At 40.5% G+C, this 11,236-nt stretch overlaps 1 protein-coding gene across 6 annotated transcripts in view; it reads right to left on the bottom strand.

Moving 5' to 3' along the window:
• Nucleotides 1–4,289: 4,289 nt before the first annotated feature.
• TENM3 (teneurin transmembrane protein 3) overlaps nt 4,290–11,236 on the bottom strand; it is a 2,200,211-nt gene continuing 2,193,264 nt past the window's right edge. For all 6 annotated transcript variants that reach the window (XM_043546023.1, XM_037897578.2, XM_043546025.1 and 3 more), the window contains 2 exons: nt 9,838–9,968; nt 4,290–5,670 (listed from right to left, as the gene is read on the bottom strand). In XM_043546023.1, the coding sequence (XP_043401958.1) occupies nt 4,915–5,670; nt 9,838–9,968 (887 nt within the window). In that variant the 3' untranslated portion in view covers nt 4,290–4,914. The remainder of the gene's footprint in view (nt 5,671–9,837; nt 9,969–11,236) is intronic.

Here is an 11,236-nt window from a genome sequence, read left to right as displayed (position 1 = left end):
TACCCGTCACACATGTATACTACACAGTGAATTTTATTATGATATTTATATTCCATTTATTTTATAATTCTATGGTAAAAATGAGAACATAAGCAATTTTTCAGTAATAGTGTGGCTGTGACACTTTTGTATTTTTAGGTCTCATTTTGTAAGCAAGGAGTTTTTAAGTGAGGTGAAACTTGGGGGTACCCAAGAAAAAAATCAGACTCCTGAAAAGGGTACAGTAGTCTGGAAAGGTTGAGAGCCACTGATTTAGAGTCCCTATCATCCTCACTATCTCAGACCCACGATACGGTGTTGTATCTGCTTGTCAGAAGACGCAGACAAGAAACAACCCTTTGTGACACTTCCCCTCTGAAAGGGGCTGTACTAGCTGAACTTGTTTTCCAACACACAGTGATCATGCTGCCTGCCTGCAATTCTGGATAAATGAAGGCTACTATTTTCAAACTTTTGCTACCTAACTTTAGGTATCCATATTTACAGGACCTACTGGGAACTGGCTATAATCAGGAACTCTGAAAACCCACCTGCTATTTTTAGGCACTTAATATAGTCAGTCACACTTGTATACTGTGGCCTAAGGTTTTGTCTGTTATTGTGACAGACTTACTTATCACTCTATGTGCTCTACTCTAGTAGATCTGTGTGAAATGGCCTCTCACTGCCAGGTATCCCCCCGCAAGGTACCTCTTCCCGTCTCTGCTCCCACTTTCCTTAGTGGCTTGTTACAGAGTGAGAGGTTGGAGCCTCTGCTGTGTGTACACGTGTGGTGGAGGAAGAGTTTGTGTGAGAGCAAATGCCTGATTCAACCTGTGCAGTCCTTTGGACCATTGGCTTCCACATGATCCCATCCAACTGAGGTACTCAGTTGGGGGAGTGCTTTCAATAAATGAGCCTAGACTCTGTGTTTTACAAAATGCAACAATCTTTGTGCGTGGCCTTGTTTTAAAAGTTATGTTTTAGTCTGAACCCTTCCAACAGCCTCTAAGAAGGGTCTCCCCTGTGCATCGCCCACTACTAAAAGATTACATATTTGTCTTAGCTTGTTTTTCCTCATGAGACATGGAGCCAAACCCCAGCCATTTGTGGAGTCATGATTTGCTAGTCATTAAGAGGCTCCTATCAATTGAGCAGGGGAAAGTGTGTGTTTGGGGGGGAAGAGTAAATAAAGGGAATATTTTAAAAAGAACAGTTCACTAAAAATTGCTCCAAAAGATCTGGAGAGTGACACTGAATGTGGGTTTCAAATAAATATCAGTATTTGTAACTAACCTGGATTTAAATTCAACAATTAAAGAGACTGAACACAAACATTTTGTCCTCCTAAAAGCCTTAGGAATACAGTCAAGTCTGTCTCTGAGCAAGATAGGTCAGTGCAGTATTTTTTTTCTCTTTACAACACTCAGGCCTCACTGAAAGAGCGGTTTTGAAGAACTGCAGTTGTAAATAGCATGTTTTTTCTTGTCTAATGTAAATATCTTTCTCTTAGCTACTAAGTGTGAAAATATAAAAGCACTGCACCAGTAAATAAAATCAAAAATAGGCCACAGTTAGTCGAGCAGAGTGACCTGATTCGTGCTGGATCAACATGTTATCAAGTTGAGGTTGTCACTTCATAGCAAGTGTGATGAAGTCTGCCTGTTCCAACTAAAATCAAAGCACACTCTTGAGACACACACACACACACACACAAACGTGCTGAAATCAACGCTTTCTACAGCATGGATCTAAATGTAGACAGAGTCATCTCGGGGGCGGGGGGGAGGAGCTAAACTGCCAAACTGATTATTTGTAATCAAGTGCTTTAATTAAGTCTGATTTTAACTGTTCAGGAAGGCAGGAGAGGGACCAGTTCCTAAGCAAACATAGAGAGTGAATCGCCTCCCCCGCTTTCTTAGCTATATAACAGTTGACTTTGTGAGGTGTACTTAATGTTTCTTTCAAGTAGGCCACTAGTGAGATCCCACTGAGCAATTCACTTTGCTGAACTAGCAGACTGGGCCATTCGATGGGAGAACAAAGGTATTACTGTGTAGCAGCTCAATCAATATCAGTACAACTGGATCACATTGCATCCTCAGGTATCAACTGAAAAGCAATAACACTCTTGTAATGTCTGACACACATTTAAAAAACAAATATAAACACACACACACATTGGGTTGGCTTTTATTGGAAAGCCTAAATGCAATCTATAGTCATCAATTTGTGGAAAATTCAGGACACATATAAAGTTCAGAAGGCAAATTAAAAGACCAATACAAATCAGACAAAATTTACATCTCAAAATATCATGAAAGCATTTTGACTGGCTTTGCCTAAAATACGTTGAATCTCATTTTCTTTGCTGTACGCTACTTCTTTTAATTATACAGTTTTTCTGTAAAAAATGGTCTTTTGTTTACATATTCCCCAAGGTCACTATTTCCTGCAGGAGCATATCCAGATCACAAGTCTTTTTAGCAAGAAACAGGCTCATTATACTTACTAACAAGGCCACTAATTGGCGTGATTTGACTTTATCTAGAATGATCACCAACAGATACTATAAATTTGTTATTTATTGGTGCCCAAACAAAGGAGAAGAAACTAGTACACGTCAAGTAGAAGATATAGTTCAATTCTGACATGTTATACAAGCTTTTCATACTGAAACAGAACAGAACCACTGGATATAATTAAGAATATGAGCCTATTTCAACAGAGAGCGCTTGCAGCATGCTAGGTAGAGTGCTGTGACAGAGCCACCCAACAGAACTGCAAACACTTTACATTTTAGATTAAAACTGTAAAATGCTAAACCTTTGGGGGCTGACATACCATAGTTTCTGAATTTGGGGTCCTCAGAACTTCAAGGGTAAAAAATATTAACTAATCTGTGCTTTCAGTCTAATAAAAGAGCAGAATTCATTAAAAGTGTAATTAGTTCTGCAGCTAGTTTGAATCTCTCCCAGCCAATCTGTTTATCAAACAATCCTGCTGTGCAATTTAGAGTACATACTACTATAGAATCTCAGTATACAAAGCAGTTAGAAAACTATTTTTCTTACATCCACATGAACTGTTCATATTTAAGACATATTCACTTGCTATGTTTTGACATTATCATAGATAGATAGAAATACCGCGTATAGTTCAATGAAAATAAAAAACCCCAATTTTGTCTTGTCTTAAAAATGCTTTTTTTGTGGCTGAATTTGGTGCTCAAAGAGCTGAGAATGGCTTGAGCAAAGAAATGGCACACAGATCATAGGTGCTGTGCAAGTTTCCTACCTGGATCCGTGTGCACACCTCAATGCTGTCCTGCAACCAATTCAATGGACCTTTATTGGGAGCACAGCATGCCATATTGTGTGGTGGTTTTCTGATATGACTAGGCACTAGGATATTCATCCCCATCTCACCCACAGTTCCTGTTCAGTTTTCAGAGTAACAGGGTTTGGCTTGGAAGCCCAAGGCCAGGGCGCTAACCCCCTGAATGGCTTACCCTTCTAAACAGGAACTCTGTAGCATCTAATCATTGCGAGCTTTCCTCGTTCTTAAAATTATACATTTAAAACAGCTGTATTATACAGAAGACAAAGTTGACATAAACTGGATGAGACTACATCATATCTTCTACGTACATTTGCCAAGCACCCGAGACACTATTCTTTCCATTGCGTAACGTAGCTTCTAAGCCCACATAAAAAAAGCAAACAACAGAAACCCCACTTGTTATGAAGAAATGTCCATTTATTACATTGGGGCTGGGAGAAGGCAAGGAAAACCCAACCTATTAAAGTCTTCCATCATAATAAACAAGCCTTATTTGGTTACTGTGCCTTCTAGCAGTGACTGATGAAGCTGCACTGGCTTGGGCGACAGGAAAGGGAGTTGTCTGATTAGCCAGCCACTTGGGAATGCTCCATCCTATCAGCAAAGTGATAGAAAGATGCACAGTTTTAAACCTAATACAAAAATATTAACACTTCTGGACATTAGTCATACATTGTTATATCTCTACAATATAACCCTTTATACTGTACAGCTATAACATAACAAAGGTGCAATTCTTTTTAAAAAAAATCACACACAGCACATGTTTTTATCATTTTATTTTTAAGTATAAACTTTTTTAAACACTTTACATAAATTAACTCCTCTGAGACTAATATTTGATGTACAGTAAATTGTAATTCATATAAAAATCCATAAACAACTTGTCTCACATAATTTACAAAAAAAACAGGGTTTCCTTTGCTTATCTGTGACAAGGATTGTATCTGCCATTTTGCCCCCCGAGGCAAACCATGTTAGCATTGTAAAATCCATTATTAAATTCACATGGTAGCATAAGTCACTGTGCCAATGTCCTTTTAGAAAGCAGCACAATTTAAAGCAGTTGGGTTGTCTATAAACAATTTCTGCCCCACATTCTAAAATGAACAGAGCTATACACCACATCCTATGCAGAGAGAGAGAGAAAAAGGAAGAGAGAGAGAGAGAGAGAGAGAGATTACTTCTTGTAAGCAAAGGTCAACAATTCGGTAATATTTGGAAACACTGTATGGATCTGTATTGTAGTTAAATACAGTGCTCAAAGGAAGAGACAGCCTGTTGCAAAATCTTTAGGCCTTTTTTTAATACTTTCAGTCCAACTTGAGTGCAGCGATATGCATATGTAAACATATTCTTTAAAGCAGATCACCTTTAAGGTCATTCAGAAAAAAAAGTTTTGTTTTTAGCAGTATCATTCTTCTGGAAGGCTCTCTTTTCTTTGTAGAGTCTATTCAGATTGTGCTACAGCAAAATCTGACCAAAGATATAAGTTTAGGCTCAAGTAGTAATCCAGCAAAACAGTTTCATCTCCCTTTCAGAAGACACTGATACACCGTCAGTCTCTTTGGCAGCCTCAGCTAAGCCAGTGTGTTACCTCTTTCCTATCTCACTTTGTCTAAGGAACTGTATATTGTTAGCGCTGTCTGCTAATTCAGGGTATTGCTCCACAGAGAGTACATAGTACCCATCATATCCTTGTACCTTTCCAGCACTTAGCAGCTGCCTCTTTTCCCCTTCGGTCCATAACCTGGCCCCTTCCTCTCCATCTCTTACTCTTTGTTGTTCTCTAGCCCAGGCATTGGACAGAGCTCTTTGCCTAGCCTGCTCCAATATTCGTGCCTTCTCCTCATCGAGTGTCATGCCGTAGCGGACGTGAAGAGCTAATGCACCATATTGCATTTCGACATCAGCAAACCTACGAGTCCTGCCATTCACCACTGTGGTGGACTGGGAAACGGTCACGTTGATGCCATTTTCCAGGGCTTTGCGCCCACTCGTCAGCCTCAAGGTGCCGAGATCGCTCTCCGGGGAGGTAGTCTTGATGAAATAGTGAGTGTCCTTCCCCTCAATGGTGAAATGCAAGTTCTCCAGGTAGTAGGCATTATTCAGAACAGCTGCCACTTTTATGCAGTCCTCATTTGCAATGTTGAGCACATTAGTCAGCACTTTCCCTTGATTGACAGCGAGCATAACCCCTTTCCCAATCAAAGACTTCACTGTCGCAAACCACAGCCACGACTTCTCTCCGCTGGATTTGGGTCTACTGATTTGAACTTCTGCCATCTTTCCCAGGGACAGGAAAGCCTTCGCTTGCCTTGCCACTTGTTGTTGCACTCCAGAAATTGGCTGGAAATAAGAAGAGACAGAAGTTTTAAAAACCATCTGTAGCCCTTACATGCCAAATAGGCAGGCTTTCTTGGCATACTGCCCGTAGCTGACAATGGGATATGCCACAACTGACAGTGCCAAGGAGTTAATTGAATCTACATATTGGTTGTTCCGCTGAGTCACAAAGGCTAGTTTGTTTGATAATCAGTGTTTTTCTCATTTTGTCTCCTTGAGAACATACACACAAAAAATCCTTTAACTTCAACGGCTACTCACTGAGTTATACAGCAAGGGCCTGTGTGTTAGTACATGCTTAGCATTTAGACAGGCCTTTCATATTTTAACACATTAATTCTGAGAACACCTCTATAAGGTTGTATTATCCCCATTTTTCCGATGAGGAATGGAGGCAAAAAGTTTAGCTAATGGGCTCAGCGCCACAGAAGGGAATTGGGATTAACGTCTATGAACCTGGCTCCTAGTTCTGTACTCAGACTGCTAGAACACCCCTTTCGATGCAGATAAAAATCTTTATTTTGGGCATGAGGTGGGAGAATTGCTTGTTCCAGACAGTGAGTTCCTGTCCCACCCATCTCTCTTCAGGTATCCCACATGGTGAAAATGATGAGAGGGAAAAGCACAGCGCATAGAGTGAGACACCATCATCAATTTATATTTGCTAGTAGGCTTACACCTGTCATCGTAATAATGATGCCCCTCCCCTTTGTAAAATGCAAAGGGCAATAATTGCCTGCTAGGATTATTATTCTAAACAAAGAGTTTTTAGGGACCTCTAGGAGCCTGCTCCCAAAACAAATCTAAGACCTGCCCTCTACTATAGCTGAGAGGGAACTCTCAGGCAGTAGCAGGTCTACAACTATGCCATTCCATGGCCAGGAGACGTCCCACAGCTTCCTACAGCTGGTGGGGTGTGAGAGGGTGGGATCAGGCACTTCTCCAAAATTGGTTTCAGAGTAACAGCCGTGTTAGTCTGTATTCGCAAAAAGAAAAGGAGTACTTGTGGCACCTTAGAGAATAAGCTTTTGTGAGCTACAGCTCACTTCATCGGATGCATACTGTATGCATCCGATGAAGTGAGCTGTAGCTCACAAAACCTTATGCTCAGATAAATTGGTTAGTCTCTAAGGTGCCACAAGTACTCCTTTTCTTTCTCCAAAATTGGACATTAAGAGGGAGGAAACGGAGAGAGAGAAGGGAAGCAGGCCCACCTCCTACAAAAATGTGCCTGATGGAGGGGGTGCAGTGCTGGGTACTGCGAGCCCTTCTCCAAAGTACTGTAGCTGTTGGTGAAAGCAGAGCTGGGAGAGCCACAGCCAGTTCCTTTATGTGGGCCCTGATCTCTCCTGCAGCAGTCAGGCATTCAAGCGGCTCTGCTCTGAAGCACTCCAGAGGGGAGCTGTGAGTTACGTCCAACCCTTCTGCTATGGCACCTTTTCTGAGCATGGGGACTCCTTCTCCTCCCACCTCCACAAATGGGGAGAGGGGATGCTAAGGCACAATGTACGATTACTGTCTTGCCAGTCCCTGCCTGCTCAGACGTGACAACGTGGGGTTTCACGTGCTCAAAAAAATCCAACCCCGCCCATGCTGGGCAACGACTGGTGAGGCTTAGGGGAAAACGGCTGAAAAATATGGCTTTAAGCTGGTAGCGCTCAATTCAAAATGACACAAAAGCAACTCAGTTAGAAATGCCCACCACATCCTACCCAGTCAGACTACATGATGACACAAATAGCAGCCAGGTGCTCTAGCAGCTTCCAACGGGCAAAGATTATTTTTAAGCACCTTTCCCCAACCCTCAGCTCTCTCTAGTTGCCAGGGTGGATAACTCCATCCCCCACCCATACACATTCCCAGGTCTTCACATCCTGTCAGGGGTGGGAGAGGAACAGGTGAAGCAACATTCCCTTGACTCTAAAAAGTGAAAATATAAATTGCTTCGCCACCTTATTTCTAATCTGCACAGCGCAGAGCAAAGACAGAGCTTAGGCCTATAGCTCTACTGGGGGAGAAGGAAGGTGACTACACTGGCAGCACATGGGGAGCACGGGCTGTCTGTGGCTCTCATGTTAGTTAACCACTAGCGGTGAGAGCTGCTTACCCGGAGCCAACATGTATATATGCTGTATTCATGTCTGTTCATGCCTTCTGATTAGTTCTGTCTTCTTACTGAATAATGAAAACGGTGCTATTTCCTCTTCCAACATGAGCACTTTTGAACCTCTCACCTTTGTCCGCTGCCCCTCCTCCAGATTCAATTTTGATTCATTATCTCACTGTACTGAGCACCTTTGTTTGGAGGAAATCCTGTGACCAGGCAGACTCCTTCCACCCTAAGTGTGTTCTCTCTTCCCTCAGCTCTGCTGTTCCTGCCCTTTCCTGTATCTGCTCTCCACTCTCACACCTCTAATCTTTTTTCTTTTTAATTTTTACTTATTCTGGAATTTTATTGAGCATGTTATTAATGATGTTAGGGTGCCTAGAGCCTTAGCTAGGTGTCCTTATTACTTGAAAATTAAATTAAATAAATAATCCCTGATGGCTCTTCACCACTTATTCCTTTTCTCTCTCTGCCCAAGACTGTAATAACTTCTTCAAAGGTCAAATTGATAGGCGCGCTCCATCCCACTAGCTCCACTGTCCTTTCTTTACCTTTTATTTTGTCCTCTTTTAGCGCTGTGTTCTTCTCTGCCGTCCCAAATGAAGACCCAACTCAAACTCCTCTAACTTGTCAACTTGATCCCACCTTCTCCTACATCCCTAATCTCTCTTGCTCTCTTTCTCATTCCTTCTCTGTTTCACCTTTCCCCTGTGGCACCTTCCCTTTTGCACAGATCATCTCTATCCTGAAGAAATCCTCACTCAAACACAGCTCCCTCCTTCCATTTATCTCCGAGCTCCTTGAGTAGGCTGTCTATTCCCAGCACCTTCACTTCCTGCACTCCAACTGCCCTTACTTCCACCCTCTGTTCTCATTTCAAAGATTCTGAAGAACTGCCCCAGCCTAGATCCCCCATCACTCCCCACCTTGTTCTGTGTGTTCTCACCACCCTTTTTCCTTGTTGTTTCCTTTGTTTCTGAGTCTCCTTTAAAATACCAGATTTATTATTCACTTCCCATACAACGTAACTCATTGTGAGGTATATCCTTTTCCTACCCCTTTTCATAATCTATGTTTGTCTCAATTAGATTAAAAAAAGACATGATCCTGAAGTGTTTACAATCTTGTAAAGCACTGTGCAGAATTATGGTACTACACACAGATTCATTAACAACAACAAGCATGATAATAAATTTCTGACCACTACTTAAAATTCTACATAATCATTCCTGTAAATGAGAGATGCTTTTTTTGGAATCATTATTCTGGGATTGTCCATTTTTGATCTCTTCTTAGTCTGTCTAATTGCAAATTTTGTGATTTTATTGTGTGTAGCTTTTTGTTCTCTGAAGGACTAGATTTATAAATGCCATTTTACTAAATGGCAGATTTGGCTTTTCAATTTTACATTCTATTTCTTTTCTTTTGTCATTTAAAACTGTTACAGGTTTTCTGGTCTGCAGTAGTTACTTTTTTCCCCATGGAATTTCATAAGCACCTGGAGTTTTGATTCTATGTAATGTAATGGGTTTTACCTGAGGTAATTTCATTTTTAATATTTTATCTTTACATATAAAACATGGTTAATATTAAAGAGAAGTAAAATTGTACTGGTGCCCGGTATGCATAATTTATATCACCTATTCTTCTGTTTATTTCACAGTCTATTTTTTATTACCGTGTTCACTTTCTGCCTTCAGGCAGGGTGTTGGTATAAATCCAATCTCTAGAGTTTCCACTGGGAAACCTACAAGTCTAAAAAGGGTTTCAAAGTACTATAATTATTTATTATTTCTCTGTACATTCTTATCTATGTTATCGAAAACAAACTGGATCTTGTTTAAAATCATACTTAATTTAGCAAAAGCACAAAAACCGGTGTAGAATTAGCATCTGTAATTTACTAAATCCTTTGGAAAAATATTTAAGGCACAGAGATTTGCAATACCTTGTTTAAATAAAAAACTGGCAAGCAGCACCCTGAGGAATATATAGCTCAATTAGAATAGTTCCTTCTATTCAACCCTATCTCCATCTTTGGTGTTTTTTCGTTTGTTTCTTACCGGTATATCGTCCCATTGCTGACTCTTCAAAAGTTCATATGAAGGCTCTGTTAAATCAAATTTGGGAACAGGGAAACCAGGTATGGCATTGTGCAGATGGAAGCCAAATGTCACCAGCCAGCTGTTAACATCTGGAAGAAAAATATACAAGAAAAAACCCCCAGAATTTTCTATATTTTGAAATGTAATCTTTACCTGTTTTAATCTAAAAGTAATTCTTGTCAAAGCCACAATAGTTACATTCCATAACGCTCCAGAATTATTTAACATTCTTTCTGTGGTACTGGTGTCTATAGTCTGTACAGCATGAAGATTTTATACTACAACTCTACTGGAACTAGCCTATGTACAAGTATAACCCAGCTGGCATATTTAGATAACTTCCAAGTTAAAGTACTATTCTAATCTTAAAGATGGGTATTTTTAAAGCATTATAGGCTCTCATGTGTGTATCTCAGTGATCTCCAGAATAAATACAGAAGCATAAGGAAAAGATGTTTTTCTAATGCTGTCCTGCAAACTCCACTGGCATTTCACAGTCAAGCTGAATTCTTTCCATCTCCGTAAACAATCACCAGTAATAAAAGTACTGCAGGTCACATTCTGTTCTCAGTTATGCCCGGGCAATCCTATTTTCTCCTCAGTAACATCTGGGATCTCAACTGCCTTCCATGTAAGGAACTTAGTAAGCAATTTTGTTGCTGTAAAAGAGAGATCAGAATCCGAATCACCCTATCTTAGATTCAGTTGGGCGAATGGGAAAAAATAAAAAGTAAAATTCCTCACATCCATCAGTAACTGTTGAAATCTACTCTCTGCAACAGTTCCTATTTCAGAGCAGCAATTAGCAACTACAGTAGGAAAAACATTTTGGTTGCAGAATTTTTCTAGTGGTGCTAGTCTTAATTGTCTATTTGTTGCTCTTGAAGTGTGTCTTCTACAGTACTCTGATAGCAGCGCTGTAAAATGGAACCTCCTTAACTCAGCAGTTCCCCAGAGTCCTATCTGGTAAAGTCACTAAAATTAGTTTCTAGTTAAAAAAATATTACATTGGGCACACTAACAATGGATTGTTGTTGTTCTTTAATAGAAAGCTAGCAGCCAGGTTAGGATGGAGAACCGTTGATTAGGCAGAGTATGGGCAGCTTGCTCTGCTCATGCCTGAGCTGAGCCTGCTCTGTGGATTTCTGTCTGGCCACCATCTTTTCATACATACTACATTAAAAGAAGATGTGAGAACTGTGGGTATTAAAAGCCAGCAGTTTCCAATGAAAACCCCGCAAAAACTGGGGGAGGGAATAGAATCTTTTAGAATGTCAGAAAAGGTCTTGAAAATCTTTACTTCAAAATTATTATTTAAAGTGTTCCCAGGTACATAATAAACCCCAGCAAGCTGTGG

The sequence above is a fragment of the Chelonia mydas genome, chromosome 4 (assembly GCF_015237465.2).
Source record: "Chelonia mydas isolate rCheMyd1 chromosome 4, rCheMyd1.pri.v2, whole genome shotgun sequence".
In the NCBI taxonomy this organism is placed as follows: Eukaryota; Metazoa; Chordata; order Testudines; family Cheloniidae; genus Chelonia; species Chelonia mydas.
This window is presented reverse-complemented; position numbering and strand designations above follow the sequence as displayed.